Source organism: Phodopus roborovskii, unplaced genomic scaffold (assembly GCF_943737965.1).
Source record: "Phodopus roborovskii unplaced genomic scaffold, PHOROB, whole genome shotgun sequence".
Lineage (NCBI taxonomy): Eukaryota > Metazoa > Chordata > Mammalia > Rodentia > Cricetidae > Phodopus > Phodopus roborovskii.
In genome coordinates, this window is record NW_026126558.1 from 24,182,686 (window position 1) to 24,202,663 (window position 19,978).

Here is a 19,978-nt window from a genome sequence, read left to right on the forward strand (position 1 = left end):
AAACCTGTTAATGTGACTCAGTAGCTTAAGGCTCTTAAACTGCCTGCTGTATAATACCTTCAAAGGCCGTCTCCTATGTGAGAGCCTGTTATAACTGACAAGTGGAGGGGGCACGCGGGGCTGATAGGGCTTTTATTTTCTTGGATACTACTGTGTCATTTTTTGCTTGGCTGTCTGTTTTATTAAATAGCCTCCCACAGCCTGGGAAGCCCTCTGACAGCACTTCCATCTCCCGACAGTCCTATTGGATTGATTCTGCTAGAAAGGAAACATTACACCTGGACTACATTTAAGTCTCAGTGTGAGGTTGGCTTGGGCAGAACTAAAAATTGTGGTTTAGGAATTCACTCAAGACCTGCATCGAATGTCCAATGTAATGGAAGAAAGTCTGGTGTTGGACAAAGTCAGGAGGGAGCAAATGTCCCTTTCCAAGAAGGGAAGCCCTAAATACTGAGGTGGTAAGCTCAGGTTATAACGTTCTCCATCTAAAACCGGGCACCACGCGCTGACCACCTCCAGCCTGCCCTCAGTAAGAGAGCGACCAGCCAGCTGCTGCTATGAGAATAGGCTGCTGCAGGTGTCCAGCCGGAAGTCCCGCCCAGCGGATGTAAACTTGCCTGGCTTTGGGAGGGAAACCCAGTCAGGCGTCGTAGTCTGGGCTTCCTTGGGGAAGAGCTGCTGTGGGGCTGAGAAGCTTCGCGGCTCCAGGGTAAAGGCTTGCAGTTCCCGCTTCCGGTCTAGGGTGTTGCCGCCGCTCAGCCCAACTTTGCCTTCTGGGACTGGCGGACTCCTGCTCCCAGAGCTGTGGTGATGGCATGGCCCTGCTTAACTGGCTCACCTGAAGGGACACGTTGAGCTGAGGAGGACCAGGGCTTTCCTGAGCTGGCGCCAGGCCGCATTGTGGGAAAGACCATCATACTCTGACTTGTCGGACGCCTGTGGACGCCCGTGCTGCTCCAGGTGATTGTGCTGTGTGGAAAGTGTTGGGTCCACAGGGGATTTCGTTTGTGAGAACGAGGACAGAACCACGTGTCCCAGGGGAACATCAACTGAACCGCGAGCCTTGGGATCTGGGTGATTGCTCCCGGGAGGTCTGGCAGAGCCAGGCTTGGGAGCAGTGCCCGGTACACCGAGAATTGTGGAGAGGAACCCGTGGGACCGACCGCCGGCCCTCGTTAGAAGACTCCTTGGGCTCTTTAGGTGAGCCAGGCCTCGTAGCCTCGAGTGAAAGACAGGGAGGGACCAGTGGAAAGATGATGGACCCGCGGTACAGATGAACCTGGGCTAGGGTGAGAGTTTCGGCCCCCACATCCTATCCATCTTTGAGCTGGTTCTTGTTACCCCAGAGTATTTTCTGGACCTTGAATGGCATGTTTTAATCTCTTTAAACCTTGGAAGCAGAAAGTTGATAGGGCAAGTTAGAGAGAGATGCTTTCCACAGTGTATATGCTTCCAAGGCAGAGACGTCCACCTTGTACAACTTACAATAGCAGTTAAACCTAGGATTTTCAGCTCTGCCAGCCCCACCCAGAAAGATGTTCTGTCTCTCATGGGGGGTGGAGCAGATACATATTTTTTTCATTTTGGTTTTTGTTTTTATGAACGTTTCTAGAGAAGCTCATGTCAGGAGATGAGTAGGTTGCTTAATGATAGATTTATCTTGAGTCCTATCCCTAGGACTAAAGGGGTAGAGAACAAATACTCAGGCAGTTTTCTTATTTATTTTCCCTACTAGTTTTCCTAGTAAAGTTTGCACTTGACCTTTTGACGTTTTGGAACACCGATTCTAAACCTGTGGGTCGTGACCCCCCTCCGGGGGGTTTGCATATCAGATATTTACATTCCAATTACAGTTATGAAGTAGCAACGAGATGATTTTATGGTTGTGAGAGTCACCACAATATGAGGAATTGTATTAAAGGGTAGAAGCATTAGCAAGATTGAGAAACACTGTTTTGGAGAATGAGTAAAACCTGTAAGGACTGTGCTTTCTATTATGTGAAAACGTTTTTGAGTTTTTGTTTTTCCCTTAAGAGGACACAGTAAAAACTTTTTAAATCTCATTGTTGGTGGTAATTTTTATCTTTTCAAAAAATTACTGAAAACATTTCATAATTGCTTTATTTGGCACATACTTTTGGCTTGGAAAATGAGCTATTTATAATTTTAAAATTATCTTTTAGAAAATTGCAACTGGTTCTTTGCTACAAATATTTATTTTTAATTATTTCTGTTTCTGTACATATGTTTCTGTACCTCTGTGTGTGTGTGTGTGTGTGTGTGTGTGTGTGTGTGTGTGTGTGTGTGTGTGCATGTATGGGTTAGCACTTGCATGGTTAGGAGGTATCCAGTGAAAGTTTCTTTTCTTCTATCATGTGGGTCCCAGGGATCACCCATGATTTGTGAGGATTTTTTGTTTGTTTGGAGACAATCTTCCTCCCACCCCTCACCCCCTTTCTTTCTGAAGTTCCTGGCAGGCCTGGAACTTTATATATGTAGCTCAGGGCTTCAAACTCATGGTCCTTCTGCCACTCCCTTTCCTGACTATAGATTACAGACTTGCCCCATCATGCCCAGAATATTTCATTCTTTCATTTTTCTTTTCCTTTTTTCTTTTTTCTTTTTTTTTTTTCCTTTTTCTTTCTTTCTTTCTTTCTTTTTCTTTCTTTTTTTTTTTTTTTGGAACATGGACTGCTTCATGAATTTGTGCCTCATCCTTGTGAAGTAGCTGTGCTAATCTTCTCTGTATCATTCCAATTTTAGTATATGTGTTACTGAAGCAAGCATACTGCCTAGAATATTTCTTAGAAGCTGGTCTAACTAAAAATACCCTATCTTCTAGATGAAATATAAGGAGAAAAAGACAAGCATGGAAAGTGAGAATACAAAGAAAATACAAGGTGAGAAATCCATGAATCATGTAATGGGACTAGTTTTATATATTTTATAGTTGTGTAATTGTGGGTATATTTATGTGTATGTGTGTGTGTGTGTATCATATTTAACAGCCTCTAGAAAATGAAAGAATCATTCATCATTTTGCATGCATGACAGTATTTCTGAGGGACATAAACATCTACTTATCCCAGACTGGGAATTGCCAATAGACCAAAGTAAGGATATCACCAGATACTACTTGCCAGTGAGTTTACTGGGGTTACTTATGGCCACATGCGAATGGAGTTATTTACAGAAGCAGAAATGACTCAAAGGCAGCTGTGTCATCAAAAGTCCGCCCCAGCATGGGTGAAAGCCGCAGACAGCTTGACAGGTTGGAAAGTATCTTTCAGGCAGCCCAGCTGACCTCTCCTTCCAGGGGTCTATGCTTCTTCAAAGCTACTGTTTTGTTCTGGTGTTTCTCAGCAGTTCTTACCCCTTATATTACCTTGAGGAGGAAGGGGCCTAGGACCTCAGGTTAGTTTCAGGGACTTCCTGAGGCTTCTAAGTTGTTTACTTCCTAACTTTTAAGGACCCTCATTTTCGGTCTTTTGTTGTTGTTTTTGAGATAGTCCTGGCTGTCCTGGAACTCATCTGTAGACCAGTTGTCCTCAAAGTCACAGAAATCTGCTTACCTTTGCCTCCCAAGTGCTGGGGTTGATTAAAGGTGCAGCATCATGCCTGCCTCTGCCCCTTTTGAGGTAGGGTTTCTCTGTAGTTCTGACTGTTCAGGAACTCACTGTAGACCAGACTGGCCTTGAACTCACAGAGGCCTGCTTCTGCCTCCCAATGCTGGTATTAAAAGTGTGTACTACCACTGCCCTACTTTCATTCTGGGTCTTAATGAGCTTCCATCCAAGATGGTATATATCAACTTGAAGGAAATTACTATGGCATAGCATGCATATTGACACTTACTTTGTGCCTATCATGACATGAGGAAGCAGACATGGGGAATGTCATGCTGATACTTGGAGTGGCATATGAGCCATGCATGGTGGGTCATGCCTTTGATCCCAGCATTCAGGAAGGAGAGACAGGCAGATTTCTGAGTTCAAGGCTACTTGGTTTATATAGTTTTAGGCTATCCAGGACTATATATAGTGAGACTCTATTTGAGGATGGGATAGGTCATATGATAGTTGTTTTACTGGTAGAATATAAAAGAACAATGGTCCCTAGACATGGTGGCTCATTGTTGTGAGGGTGCTGTCATAAATATAATGAATATGTTTGTGCCTGTCTACAAAGTCAAAGTTAGAATTGGTTTTTTGTCAGGCTTTCATGTGGTCCAAACTGGCCTCAAGCTGATTATGTGGCACATGATGACCTTAAACTTCTGATCTTCCCGCTCCCAGGTCCTAACTGCTGGGATTATAAGTATTTGTCATAATGCCTGTTTTATGTAGTGTTGGAGATCAAAACTGGAACTTTGTTTATGCTAGGCAAGTACTGAACCATATCTCCACCCCCAAAATTTATTGAATATCAGTAAGATCAAAAGGTATGATGGCTTCATTGGCATTGATTTGCCACATAGTAACAATTTAGTTAATAGTCAACCCAGGCAAAGCCAGGTTCTTTTTTTTTTTTCCAAAACTAGGTTCTTTTATTCTAGATTCCTTTATTAACTACTAATATTAACTCTCAGATAACACATTACACATCACATTTGTCTGACTACAAAGGGTTAAAAAGGCCTCATCTGAGTTCAAGAAGTTTTGTTTTGGGGCTTTTGTTTCTTTGTTTTTATTTTTCAAGGTAGGGTTTCTCTGTGTGACATAATATACTAAAAAAATTTTTTTTTCAAGACAGGATTTCTGTGTAGCCCTGGCTGTCCTGGAACTCACTTTGTAGAGCAGGCTGTCCTGGAACTCAGGAATCTGCCTGCTTCTTAGTGCTGGGATTAAAGTCTTAACACTGCTACACCAGGCTTCAAGAAGTTTTAAAGAGGACTGAGAAGTAGAAGCTGGGAAGCTGTATAGGATGCACAGATAATGTTAATATGACCTGAGGTTTGCTGGAGACTTTGCTGGTAGTCTGGCCACTCCCAGGTACAAGAAGTGAAGAGGTGCAGGCAGAAGGAGCAAGACTTCATCTTTAGCTACAGAGCAAGATTGAGACCAGCCTGGGTAGTATTAAGACTAGATAGATAAGACAGACAGACAGATGGACAGATAGCAGGCTAAAGCTGTGGGGAGGTTGGTGAGATGGCTGAGTGGGTAAAGACCATTAAACCTGACAACATGAGTTTGTTCTCCAGGATCCATAGTAGAAAAACTGAACCAGCTTCTACAGTTGCCTTCTGACCTCTACACCCCCCCATACACACTAATTTTAAAAGTTTTATGTATATGGATATTTTTCTTGCATGTCTATTTGCACCACTTGCATACCTACTGCCCATAGTGGTTAGAAGGCTACATCAGATCTCCAGAAACTAGAAGACAGATGTGAGCAGCTATGCAGGCCCTGGGATCAGTCTCAGAGGGTAAACACAAACTCTTATTGAATATCTGGTTTGAAAATATTTCCTTCTAGACTGAGCTGCTTTTGCATTCTGCATAATATCCTGAAACTTAAAATTTTGTTTTAAATTTTAAATCAACAGTGCTGGCAAGCATGCCTTTAATCCCAGTACTTGGGAGGTAGAGGCAGGCAGATCTCTGCAAGTTTGGGTCTAGCCTAGTCTATATAGTGAGTTCCAGGACAGCCAGAGCTATATAGCGAGATCCTATCTAAAACATACAACAGCAACAACCCCCTCAAGACCCCAAAACAGCCAGATAGGGGCACATGCCTTTAATCCCAGGACTCAGAAGGCAAGGATATAGAGACAGGTGGATCTCTTGAGTTCAAGGTTAGCCTGGTCTACATACCAAGTTCCAGTCAGGGCTACACAGAAATCCTGTCTTAAAAAAAAAAAAATTAAAAATTTTAGTCTATTCTGTCGCATTTTCTTTTACTGCTTGTTGCTTTTTTTTTTGTTTTGTTTTTCTTTAGTAATTGAAGGAACTAGGTTGCTCAGCCCCCAGAAAGGTTAAATCAAGATGAAATGTGATAATTGTATATTTAAGGAGGTGCTTTGACTAAGAAGGGAAAGACTATGATAGGAAATCTTAAAGTCTGTGAAGGAAGATAGGGGAGGAGTAAGTCCTATATTATGTCCAGAACTGAAAAGCACCATACCCTATTTAAAATTTAAAATTGTTGATGTGACATTGATATCTGTACAAACTTATAATCTTGTAGATTTGTTAATGTACATAATAATCATGAATAAATGTTGGCTATTGCCAAAGTCAAGTCAGTGAAAACCTTTGTACTATATATTGTTCATAACAAATTGTTTCATGGGACTGGAGAGATGGCTCAGCAGTTAAGAGCATTGTCTGCTCTTGCAGAGGACCTGGGTTTAATTTCTAGTACCCACACAGTAACTCACAACTGTCTGTACCTCTAGTTCCAGGGATTCTGGCATCCTCACACAGATATACATGCAGACAAAACATTTAATTTAAAATTTAAAATAAATTTTAAAAATTGCATGGCATTGTTTTCATTGAAACAAATTGCTAGATGATTTTTTTTATTTCATTCATTTTTTTTTTAAATTTCATTTTACATCCCAACCAGAGTTCTCCCTCCCACCCCACTAGGTGATTTTTTTTTAAAGTAGAAGACTAAATATTGATTGATGTATCATAGATTTTTGTAGTATGTGTCTTTTTTTTTTTAGGCTACCCCTTGTAAATATTAGTTCAAGGCTGTCAAAGACAGATGGCTCAGTTGGTAAAGGCACTTGCTGCCAAGTCTCACAACCTGAGCTTAATTCCTGGGACCCACATGGTGTAAAAAGAGAACAAATTCCTACAAAATATTCTCTGACTTCCTTCCACATGTGCCTCCTCACAAATGAATGAATGAATGAATGGATCTAATACAGTACTTTTAAAGCCAAAATAAAAGAAATACAAACTTTAAAAAGAAAAAGTTACTCTAACACCTATAAATCATTTCATTTACCTAATAAAAGAGGATTTGAGTTTAGTTCAGTATGTTGTTATATTGACTGATTTTCAATATAGCATATCTTTTGAATATGAAACCCATGCTGTATTCCTTGGATAAACCAACTTGGGTAAAATGTATTATTCGTAAATTGTTGGAGTCAACTTACTAAAATATCTTACTAGATTTTTATATGTATATTCATGAGGGATATTGGTTTATAATTTTCTTTCTAATGGTTTTGGTTTTGATACAAGGGTAATGCAAACTTGAAAACATTGGGAAGCCAGGCATAGTGGTGTGCCTCTGGTTACTGAAGGCATATAGGCATATAGGCTCTTAAGTTTGAGATCAGCATAGATTATAGTGAGACCTATTTTTTTAATTAGGAAATAACATTTTGGATACTATTTAACCTTTTAGATTTCTTCTTTAAAATGTTTTGTAGAGTCTTCAAATGAAATAATGTGTAACTAGAATTTTCATTGTGGGAAGCTTTGTAACTATGTTTGCAGCTTCTTTCATAAATACAGTATTATTCAGATAATTTGTTCCTAGATGTGTTTGGATTTTTCTATTTTTTTCTATTTTATCTAAGTCATTGAATCTGTGTGAAATTATACATAAAATGTCCCTTTTGAATATCTTCAGACTCTGTAGTGGTTATTAATTTACTATGTCTCTCTGTAGCTTAGGCTGGACTGGAACTCGCTATGTAGCCCTTGAGTTTGTGGAAATGCTTCTGCCTCAGCCTCCTGGGATTATAGGCATAAACCATCATACTTGGCTCTTCTCTCATTTAATATTTGTGTCTGTACTCATCCATCAAAAATTAGTCTGGCTAGAGAATTACCAGTTTCATTGATCTTTTTAAAGAACCTCTCTCTCTCTCTCCCTCTCCCTCTCCCTCTCCCTCTCCCTCTCCCTCTCCCTCTCCCTCTCCCTCTCCCTCCCTCTCCCTCTCCCTCTCCCTCTCTCTCCCTCTCCTCCCTCCCTCTCTCTCGTTTTTTTGAGACAGGGTTTCTCTGTATTGTTTTGGAGCCTGTCCTGGCTCCAAACTCAATCTGTAGACCAGGCTGGCCTCGAACTCACAGAGATTTTCCTGTCTCTGCCTCCCGAGTGCTGGGATTAAAGGTGTGTGCCACCAATGCCAGGCCAGAACTTTCTCTTTTTAATTTAAAAAAATTTAAATTTATTTTTATGTGATAGATGTGCTTTGCTTGAATGTATATCTGTGCATGCCTGATGCCTGATTCCTGAGTGAGGTCAAAAGGCAACATTGGATCCACTGAGACTAGATTACAAACAATTGTGAACTGTTATGTAGATGTTGGGAATTGAACCCTGGTCCCCTGGAGGGCAGCCAGTGCTCTCAACCACCTAGCCATCTCTCTGATCCCACTCTCATTTTTCTGTTTCACTGAATTCAGCTTTTGTCTTTATACATTTTTTTCCTTGCTTACTTTGGGCTGAGTTTGCTCTTTTTCAAGTTTGTTAAGGTGGAAGCTAAGGTCATTGATTTGGGAGCCACTTTCTTTTCTAACATTGGCATTTAGTACTGGAAATTTCCTCATAAATACTGCTTCATTAGCATCCTATAAATTCTGTTGTGTTTTCATTTAAAATATCAGTTCACTTAAAATATCTTTTAAATATCTTTCCTAGATTATAAAGCAAATATATGCTTATTATTTTAAAAAGCAAACATTTCAAAGGTGTATAATTATAAATAGGATTTGAATTATTGATCTTTGAAAGAAAACTTTGCTTTTAAAACAATTTTTCTCCAATAGAAGTGAAGACAGACCTGAATTTACTGTTGGAATGTCTGAAGTATCACATGGGCAACCCTTTGTCACAAAAGGAAGTTTTGATCACTATTCATTCAGTTTGTCAACAAAACAGTAAGACATAATTATGAACTTTATTCATAATTCTATTGTTTTTCTCTTTTCCTTTCTTTTTCCCTCCTCATTCTCTTCCTCCATCTCCCCCTTTCAGTCTATACCTTCCTTTCCCTCTCTTCTCTCTTTCATCTCATTTCCTCAAGTAGCACAGGCTGGTGTTGTAGAATATTATTTTAAGGTATGTTAAATTTGTTTATGCTCTGGATATTTGTTTATGATGTAAAGATGTGTTTCTTTTGCTTATCCTGTATTTGTTTAACTTTGCCTCTAAAACACCTGATGGTCTAATAAAGAGCTGAATAGCCAATAGCAAGGCAGAAGAAATGATAGGCAGGTTGTCAGGCAGAGAATAAATGGAGAAATCTAGGAAGAGGAAGAAAGGAGCAAGATAGAACAAGGAGAGGAGGATGTCAGGGGCCAGCCACCCAGCCAGCCATGGAGGAAGAATGCAAGTAAGATATACATAAGTAAGAAAAGGAAAAAGCCAAGAGGCAAAAGGTAGTCAGGATAATTTAAGAAGAACTGGCAAGAAGCAAGCCAAGCGAAGGCTGGACTTTTATAAGAAAGAAAAGGCCTCTGTGTGTGATTTATTTAAGAGGTTGGTGGCAGGCCCCCAAAGAGTAAAAGAGCCCAAAGAGAAAGAGTGAAAAACAGTCAACAACAAGCTGATCTTAAACTCTGGATCCTTTTGACTGGGAGGATCTTCTCCAGCACTGGGATTGCACATATAGACCACCACAACCCACAACCCAGTCTGATTCCAGCTTTGTGGTACTGTGATATATTAATATGCATGGTTGTTTCTCTTCTACGTTGCATTATGTGTTATCCATTTGATTCTTTTGTCTTTAACCAAATAGTCAAAGTAATTACAATTTCTATCTTGTTTTATCTGCAAATCCTACAGGTGATGCAGGTGTTTATTTTCGGGAAATTGGTGGTTTGATGTTTATAAAAAATCTTGCAAAGTCAAGTGAGCATAGCATGGTAAAAGAAGCAGCCTTATACACATTAGCATCTATTGCAGAAGAAAATGGTAAAATACAAAATTCTATTTTCACATCTTTTTTATTTTATTTATTTATTATGTATACAGTGTTCTGCCTGCATGTCTGCCTGCAGGCCAGAAGAAGGACCACATGTCATTACAGATGGTTGTGAGCCACCATGTGGTTGCTAGGAATTGAACCCAGGACTTCTGGAAGAGCAGCCAGTGCTCTTAACCCCTGCGCCATCTCTCCAGCCCCAATTTTCACATCTTTAAAATATTTTTAAATAAGTGTTTAAATTTTTTTCTCTTTATTTAAAGGTGAATGCCACCACACCTGGCTTGACTCTCATTTTTAAGGGTTATTTTGTTTGTTTCCTATGTTTGTTTTTCTTTTTTGAGTCAAAGTTACTATAAAGCACAGCCTGGCCTTGAATGCATAGTTTTTCTGTTTTGCTTCCTAAGTATTGGAATTGCAACATACCTTGTGTTATTTTGAACTTTGAAATACTTGTACCTTCAAACATCTTTTTTCTCCCCTTTTTAAAAAAGATTTGTTACACACACACAGTTTTTTACCCACAGGCCAGAAGAAGGCACTAGATTACGTTATGGATGGTCATGAGCCATCATGTGGTGGCTGGGAACTGAACTAAGGTCCTCTGACAGAGCAGCCAGTGCTCTTCACCGCCAAGCCAACTTTCCAGCTCACCTTCAAACATCCTAAGAGATACCATGAATAATTGCTTGTCCCTCTGTTTTGCAAAGCCGATAGTTGAGTTTTTTTGTTTTTCTTGCTTTCTTCTTTGCTTATTCCACTTGGTCTCACTTCTGCTTGGTCTGATTTTCATTTTTTTATTTGGTTGGGATTTTATTGCTTGTTTGGGGCTGACTAGATGGCTTAGTAGTTAAAGGTCTTGTCTGAGTTTGATGTGTGGAACTCATGTTAAGGAAAGAGAACTAATTCCCATAAGTTGTCGTATGATCCATAAAAGCATTGTGGCATGTCTGCACCTGTTGGTGGGCACATACACTTATGCACATGTGTATACACACAAGTAAATAATTGTGATTTTAAAAAATTTAAATATTGCTAATTCTGTCTGTTAAGTAAGCACATGTCAAATTTTCATGAATCTTATTATTTCCAGTATATGCCAATTAAATGACATCTAGTTAAAAAGCATCCCCAGTTTGACAACTTTGTATTTTGTTCAATGTATTTTTGTGCTAATATATTAAAATGAAAATTGTATTTTATGTTTCAGTGTACTGTCAGCAAACTTTGTGTACTTCAGAGTTATTTCAAGATTTAACTTTGCTCTTATCTAATGATGATTCAAACACTAATTTGAAAAGAATGTCCATCTATGTTCTTTTGGTTCTGGTTTCAAATAATAGTAAGTACACTCATGAATGTTTAAAAATATTTTAATATATTCTGTGGGATAGTCATTAATACTTTTTTTTATTCAAGTCATTCTTGTTATATTAGTGCCTTTTTAAAAGACAGTTTCACTGTGTAAACTACAGAAATTCACTTGTCTCTGCTTCCCTAATATATTAGTGACTTTTTAATCTCATTAACATACAAGAGAAACTAGCTCTAAAGAATGAACTCATAGTATACATTTAATTGTTACAAGCAGTTTTCCCGCTGGCCTGGTCCCACAGCCATGTCAGCCCCAAATAACACACAGAGACGCTGTATTAGATACAATGCTGTTGGCCTGTTACTAGTGTTTCTTATTGGCTAGCTCTGTCTTAAATATTCATCCATTTCTATTAAGATAAATGTTTCCCCATGGTCTTAGCTTACTGGAAAGAGGGTCTGGAGTTCTGCTCTCTCTGTTTTCCATGTTGAATCTCCTCCTACCTCTTCATGAAACCTCTTTGTCTCCTAGTCCCACCTATCTTGCTTTCCTATTGGCCAACAGTGCTTTAGTCATTAACCAATAAGAGAAACATTTACAGAATGATATCTCCCATCATCTCTTTTCTGTCTAAAATAAAAAGAAGGGTTTTAACCCTTAACATAGCAAAATATATAAAAACAGTTATCAAATAAGAACCAAAGTTAACAATATTATGTCCATTAACATTTAGCAAGATTTAAAGAAAATATTCTATCATCTATCTTTGAGTCTAAAGTCTTAATATGTAACTTATCTTTAATCCTAACTAAAGAAAACTATAGTCATAACTATCTGTCTTCAATTCCTTCAAAGACCACAGAAGTATAATATATGAACTCTAGAATTGACAAGAGACATCTTGCTATCTGGTCAGTCACCTGAAGATCTTAGGTTACGTTCCATCTTCAGCCCATAGGCCATTGTCTATCTGGCAGACTCCTCAGCAAAGCAGGAAACTTTAAATTGTCTGCCTGTATTGGCAGTTTGAAAGTAATTTTTCTCTGTGCCTTGCAGAATGGCAGACTCTTCCATGAAGCAGGAACCCTGTAGCAATATCCATCTTGTATCAGTAGTCACTTTCCTGTGGTCCTGCATGTCCAGTTTATACAGCATAAAGTCTAACAGTCAAGACAAGAGCAGTATCTTGCCCAAATGGCTAGTCTTTCCATATTGAAAGCAAACTCCATAACACATTTCTTTGATGTTCATCTTCCTTTCTGACGCAGGTAGTGTTGCCAGGAACAGTTATGTCTCACTGACAAGAAAAACAACTAAGCCATTTAAAATGCCATATTCTGTAGGTCTTTGAAAGGTTTGAAGAATGCCTATCCATCCCAAATACATCTCTATATATCTAGAAAACTTAACTCACCTAACTATAAGTTTTGACTATTATAGGTAACTATAATTTGTATTAAATTATACATTACATTTTAAATGAACTATATAAACACAATTCTTAAACAAGAGTAGAAATATATGTATCACAAAATTGACCTTAAATTGTATCAATAAATGAAAATCCATTCCAAAGCAAAGTATTCATATCTATACCATTTAATCATTTGTTAATTTTAAAAAATAGTGATTTGAAACCCTGTCTCAACCTCCCCCCCCCAACAAATAGTGATTTGTACTACTTAATTTTGAGAAAGAAAAACAAACATTTAGTGAATTGGTTGTCTTTTCATAGAATTGATAATTTTGTTACAATATTTACTGTATTGGACCTCAATGGTATTTATTTGGGGATAATTTTAGATTTATTGAAAAACTGAAAATAAGCCTGGCAGTGGTAATTAATACACGCCTTTAATCCCAGCACTTGGGAGGCAGAGGCAGGTGGATCTCTGTGAGTTGGAAACCAGCCTGGTATATAAGATCTAGTTCCAGGACAGGCTCCAAAGCTATCTGTCTCAAAAGACTCCCCCAAAATAAAATTTGAAAATATAGTCTGAAGTGTAGCTAGTTAGGACTTTGTATGTGTGTTTATGTATATGCTTATGTGGGTGCTTGTTGTAGAACCTGAAGGTTGATGTGGGATGCCTTCCTCAAGCAATTGCCACTTTTTTTTTTTTTTTTAAAGACAAGGCCTTTGAAGCTTTCCAATTTGACTAGACTGACTGCCCAGCAAGCCTCAGGGATCAGACATAAACTACTGTGGCTGGCTTTTATTTATTTTTTACGAGAGAGCTGGGGACCAAACTCTGTTCTTTATGCTACCACTTTACTGACTGAGCCATCTCCTTAATCCCTTTATTTTTAAAAAACTTGCTACATACAATTCTTGAAATTGTTAGGTACTTGAATTACATCTCAATTTTTTAGAAAACCTAAAAAAGATTTGTGTGTGTGTGTGTGTGTGTGTGTGTGTGTGTGTGTGTGTGTGTGTTTTTTTTTTTTTACTTTGGAGATTCTTTATATATTATAGCCTAACTATTACTTAAGCATTTTGTAATTTTTAGAGAAAAACTGAATGCTATAAGTTGCTGAGCATGGTATATTTTCCATAATAAAACTGTAATTCTGTATACTTTCTTATACTTTAAAGTATCTTCAAAGCTAATTAAAATATTTTTAAATATCTTAATTTCTATAAAATTAATTTTAAATAAGTCATATTCATGTAATATATGTCTATTCTCAAGGGAATGGCCAAACGCTTATAAGAGAAACAGGTTGCATTGAAGTTCTGTCACAGTTGTTCAGGTAAGTAACTAAAATGTCTTATTATTCATTGTTTAGGACATTAGTGCATTTATAATTTATTATCTTTTTTTTAACCCAATAGGACAGTTCTTTCAAATTATGAGTTGAATTTGTCAGATAATAATGTTTTCCAGAGTTATCTGTTGTGGTCTTCAGTGTGCAGTACTCTGTGTGTCTGTGTCAACAATCCTCAAAATGGTAATTATTTCAACTATTTATATACAAATATAAAAACAAATTGAGACTAATAGTTTGCAAAAGTCAAAATATAACATGGTTGGCCTTTCTTCTTTCAGATGAGAATCAAATGCTTTGCTGTTCACTTTTTCCATATGCGAACGAATGGCTAATGAATTGCATGAAACCTGAAATAATTCGCCCTATATGCTCATTTATTGGACTTACTCTTGCAAATAATAGTAAGTATTCATTATTAAGAACTATATTTTGCTGGGTGGTAAAGGTACATGCCTTTAATCCCAGTGCTCAGGAGTCAGAGGCAGAGGCAGGCGGATCTCTGTGAGTTGGAGGCCAGCCTGGGCTACACAGATAAACCCTGTCTCGAAAAACCAAAAAGAAAAAGAAAAAGAAAAAAAAAGAACTGTATTTCTAAGCATAGCAAAAAAACTATGAAATTCAATTGATGATTTTTATGCTTCTAATTTGGACTATTATAGATATATTTATAGACTTTTGTGTGAGATAAAGTCTCACAGTGTAGTCCTGGCTGGCCTGGGACTCACTGTATAGGCCAGGCTGATCTCAGACAGATACTGACCTGCCTCTGCCTCCCGTTCTTGGCTGAACTTTTGAAGGTAAGAAAATATTGGAAGTAGATATTATTGGGAAGCCATTGGAACGATGATGACAGCAGCATAGTTGTTTCTTGAGAGATGGAGGTTTGAGAATGGTCTCCTATAGCCTAGACTAGCATATAGATCTCTCTATATAACTAAAGATGACCTTGAACTCATGATCCTTCTTCCCACACCTAAGTTCTGGGAATATAAATATTTACCACTACACCCATTTTACATTATAGTTTGTTGTTTTGCTTTTAATCTTCCTAAATACCCTGATGAAACAGAGCAGTGAAATAACAAAAGTAAAACCTCACAGGATGTACAGTCTAACCAAAAATGGAATTAAGTTAGAAATGAAAAAAAAAAAAAATCATGGGCTCAGTCTGTAGAGGCTCTTGCCATTCAATATGATGCAAGTCTGATGATCCAAGTTTGATCCTCAGAACCTATGTAAAGGTGCAAGAAGAGAACTGACTCCACACCATTGTTCTCTGACTGCTATAGTGCTTGCATACACACAATGCCATTGTAATAAATACAAATTTTATATTTAAGTAATACTTACTTACTCTTTAAAAAAAATTTAAATATAACAAACTATATAAGATAAAATAAAAACTATTACATCAGAGTTGGATGAGTTGGGTAAAAGCGTTCATGTCAGGAATCCCATAAAATCCCATAAAAATGCTAAACAGAAGCCCTAGTTAGAGGACCTGGTTCAGACCTGTGCATGCCCTGTACCTGCTGCCTCAGTCTCTGTGAGTTTGTATGAGCTTTGTTCATGTTTATTTAGAGGGCCTTGTTCTCTTGATGTCCTCTATCCTCCCTGGCTCCAGAGTCTTTCCACCACTTCCTCCTAGGGGTTTCCTGAGCCCCGAGGGGATGGATTTGGTAGAGATATCCCATTTAGGGCTGAGTATTCCAAGGTCTCGATCTCTGCATAATGTCTGGCTATGGGTCTCTGTAATTTCTTTTTATCTGCAGGAGAAGGAAGCTTTTCTGATGATGGCTGAGCAAGGCACTGATCTGCTTCCCTGGTCAGAGCATATGCAGTTTTTTAAAAATAAATGAACGACAGCAAAAAAACCAAAAAAAAAAAAAAAAAAACCCAAACAGACAAACAAATAAAAACAAAAACAAAAAAACCAACCAACCAACCAAACAAACAAAAAACCTTGAAAAGATGACTGATAGCTACATATGTGGTTATTTCTGGAGGTTGTAGGAAGCTGAGGGATAAAGATTGCTAAAAGTTCAAGGCTAGCCTGGGTTACATATATGGTGAGTTTCAGGCTAGACTAAGCTACAATGTGATGCATTGTCTTCAACCTCCCTAACTCACCCCCCTTCAAAAGATCTAAATTATCAATCCAAATTACCATGAAAAGTGACATCACTCTATATTTTATTTCCTAGTTTTTATTTGATGTGTATGAGTGTTTCTCTGCATGTATGCCTATGTACCACATTTATGCATGGTACCAATAGAGGCCAGAAGAGGGATCTGGATTCCGATTCCATGGGATTGGAGTTACAGACAGTTACGTTACCTCTTGAGCTAGGAATCAAACCCATGTCTGTTGTAAGGGCAGCCAGTTCTCTTAACTGCTGACTCAGCTCTCCATCTCTTACTCAAGAGTTTAGCAAAATAATAGTAGAAACAGTTTTACAATGCAATTAGACAATTCTAATGAATTGGACAAATTATTTTTTTAATTAATTTTTATTTTATATGCATTGGTGGTTTCCCATGAGTGTCAGGTCTCCTAAAGCTGGAATTACAGTCATGAACTGCCATGTGTGGTCTGGGAATTGAACCTAGTTTCCTCTGAAAGAGCAGTCAGAGCTCTTAACCACTTAGCCATCTCTCCAGCCCCCAAATTAGAGAAATTCTTTAAAATACATAAGTTACTAGAACTTGCTCAAAAGAAATAGGTAACTTGAATATTCCTCTATCTGGGTTTTGTTTGTTCTTTTTTTATTTTTTTAAGGTTTTTTTTCTTAATTTTTATGAGTATGTTTTCCTGTATAGTGCCTTTGGAGACCAAAAGAAGGGTGTAAATGCCTCTGAAATTGGAATTAAAGTTGTGGCTGCCATATGGGTGCTGGGAACTAAACTAACATCCCCTCCCTTCAAGAGGAGAGAGTGCTCTTAACCAATGAGCCATCTCTCCATACCCATGTTTTTTATTTATTTTTTTTCAGGACAGGATTTTATATAGCTCAGGCTAGCCTTGAACTTGCTGTGTAGCTGAGGCTGATCTTGAACTGGTTCTCCCTTCCACCTCCAAAGTGCTGAGATTGCAGGTGTGTGCCATCACACCTGACTCCATAGTTCTGTATCAAAGAAACAGAATTCATAAATTAAAGCTGTAATAAACAGGAGAATTTCAAAGTCTGATAATTTTACTAGTGAATTCTACCGAACATTTCATGGAAAAAAGCCCCCCCCCAATTCTTCATAAGTTATTTCTAGAAATAGAAGTGGAAGAAACTGTATCACAAATTAATTAAAGACCCAGAGACTGATACTGGGGTTCAAGCTTCAAGCTGAAATTCAAAAAGCAAAGCAGTGGGCCACTAGCTCTCACCTCTAGCTCAGGCTGAAAGAGCTGATTCACGAGCTCTTAACCAAGCCTCAGACTGCTGCTTCTCCTTAGTGTGGCTGGAGAATGAATCTGATATTGACCCTGTGCCTGTCTTAAGTAACTCTCATGAGTCCTGGGATTAAAGTGTGAGCTCACATTTCTCTTTTAGACTGATTGACTCTCATGTATCCCTTCGTGGCCTTGGATTCACAGAGATCTGTCTCCCTCTTCATCCTGAGTCTTAGGATTAAAGTTGTATACTACTACTTCTTATCTCCAGGCTGCTGGGATTAAAGGTGTGTGCCTAGCTTCTATGGCTTATGGCTGACTTTGCTTTCTGAATCCTTAGGCAAGTTTTAATAAAACATATCATTACAAGAAACACTTCTGAATACATTCTATAAAGCTAGTATTATACCCAAGCCAAAAGAAGGCATTGCAGCCGGGCAGTGGTATCTTATGCCTTTAATCCCAGCACTTAGGAGGCAGAGGCAGATGGATCTCAGTGAGTTCGAGGCCAGCCTGGTCTATGAAATGAGTTCCAGGACAGCCAGGAATGTTACACAGAAAAACCCTGTCTTGAAAAAAAAAAATAACAACAACAACAAAAAAGGCATTACAACAAAATTACAGGTCAATATTATTAACAGATATAAAAATACTATTTGTTTATATAAGACAGAGCCCCATAGAAACTGGTTGACTCCAAATTCCCTATGTAGTTAAGGATAACCTTGAACTCTTGAACTTCCTGCCTCTACCCACCAAATGCTGGGATTACAAATGTGCACTATCATTCTTAGTTTATGTGGTACTAGGAGTTGAACCCACTGATTTGTGTATACTAGACAAGCATTCTAACCAATTCTGACCATCCCTAGATTAAAAAATAGAATAATATTTAAAAATCTAGTCAAGATGATTGCCACCAGTTTAAGTCTATCATGACCTACGTAATGAGTTCTAGACTGGTCTGAGCTCAAAAAGTATTTTCTAACCTAATAAAGGTAATACATTATGACCAAGTGACCTATCTCAAAGGCATGCAAGATTGGTTTAACATAATAAAAATCATAATCACAGAATAGAAAAAAGGGTTATATGTAACCTTAATAGAGGAAAAGTATTATGCATATGTAACATGTCTTCATAATAAAAACTATTGGTAAACTAGGAATGGGAGGGAACATAAATGATATGATAAAAGATATATATATATATATATATTGCTACATGTAACTGCTATTCTCATTGTTTTTATGTAATATTTTATTAGATATTCCTAGCCAGTGAAATAGGGCAAGAAAGTGAAATAAAATTCATAGAGATTGAAAAGAAGGAATTTTCCCCATAAGTGACATGATTGTGTGTGTGTGTATCCAGACACACTAGCTAATAGTGATTTTAGGAAGATTTCAGGATATAAGGACCTATAATATCAATTGTATTTCTACATGCCCCAACAAATTATTGGAACCTTAAACTGTCATTTGTCTGTGTACACAATGGGAGTGTGTACTTGTATTAACATGTGGCTGCATGACACTTCCCTGCACATTCCAATATGCAGGTGAAGGAATAACTTTGGGAATCTTCCTCTCTCAATCTCTACCATACTTTTTGAGACAAGGTCTCTCACTGGAATTGGAAAGCTGGAGCTTGTTGTTTCAACTAGACTTGCTGACAAGCAAGCCCCTGGAACTCGTCTATTGTGCTTCCCTAGCACTGGGGCATAGGCACACGGTGCCTTGGCCAGCTTTGATATAGTTATGGGTGATCCAAATTCAGGTCCTCATGCTTGCTGGCAAATGCTTTGCCCATTGTGCCATTTCCCCAGCCCCCATCATTTTATAATGTGCAGAAGGAAGGAAGGAAGGAAGGAAGGGAGGGAGGGAGGGAGGGAGGAAGGAAGGAAGGAAGGAAGGAAGGGTGGATGGACGAACTAGCCTGGGGCTAAAGAGATAGATCAAAAAGTAAGAGTACTGACTACTCTTGCAGAGGACCCAAGTTCAATTCTCAGAACCCATATGGCAGCTCACAACTGTAGCTCTAGTTCTTGAGGATCCAATACCCTCTTTTGGCCTTCATGGGTACACATGGTCATACATATAGGCAGCCATGCATATACATGAAATAAAAGTAGATAAATCTGAGGTTAAAAAAAAAAGATAGTGTGATACACAAAGTCATCCCATCACTTGAGAGGCTGAGGCAAGTGGATTGCAGTGAGTTTGAGACCATAATAGATTACATAGTGAATTAGAGAGTAGTCTAAGCTACAGAGAGATACCCTACCTTAAAAAATTAAAATATTTGACTAAATACTTCAGTGTAAATTTAATGAAATATATGCAGTGCCTGTGCTATCATTTTAAATAAATGTCTCCCAAAGATCCATATATTGAAGGCTTTGTCCTCAGCTTATAGTGCTATTTGGAACTCATGGAATCCTTAGGACGTAGGTCCTAACAGAAGTGAGTCATATACCATTGAAGAGAATGTAAGAACCCTTGATTCTCTCTGTTTCTGCTTCCCTGGCTCCACCAGGTGATCAGTTCCCTTTATTATGTAGCCATGTGCTACTACTATATGTGCACTGCCTTGCCATAGGCTCCAG

At 38.3% G+C, this 19,978-nt stretch overlaps 1 protein-coding gene and 1 non-coding gene across 2 annotated transcripts in view; one reads left to right on the forward strand and one right to left on the reverse strand.

Annotated features, from left to right (window-relative positions):
* Positions 1-747: 747 nt before the first annotated feature.
* Positions 748-19,978, forward strand: part of Terb1 (telomere repeat binding bouquet formation protein 1) — a 53,254-nt gene continuing 34,023 nt past the window's right edge. Inside the window, exons 1-8 of the mRNA XM_051201522.1 lie at positions 748-960; positions 2,843-2,900; positions 8,742-8,852; positions 9,763-9,891; positions 11,112-11,243; positions 13,907-13,967; positions 14,050-14,165; positions 14,264-14,386. Coding sequence (XP_051057479.1) covers positions 2,843-2,900; positions 8,742-8,852; positions 9,763-9,891; positions 11,112-11,243; positions 13,907-13,967; positions 14,050-14,165; positions 14,264-14,386 — 730 coding nt within the window. The 5' untranslated portion in view covers positions 748-960. The remainder of the gene's footprint in view (positions 961-2,842; positions 2,901-8,741; positions 8,853-9,762; positions 9,892-11,111; positions 11,244-13,906; positions 13,968-14,049; positions 14,166-14,263; positions 14,387-19,978) is intronic.
* On the reverse strand, positions 2,681-2,783 carry LOC127234777 (U6 spliceosomal RNA). The gene has a single exon (XR_007835600.1). It is a non-coding gene; the product is annotated as a U6 spliceosomal RNA (small nuclear RNA).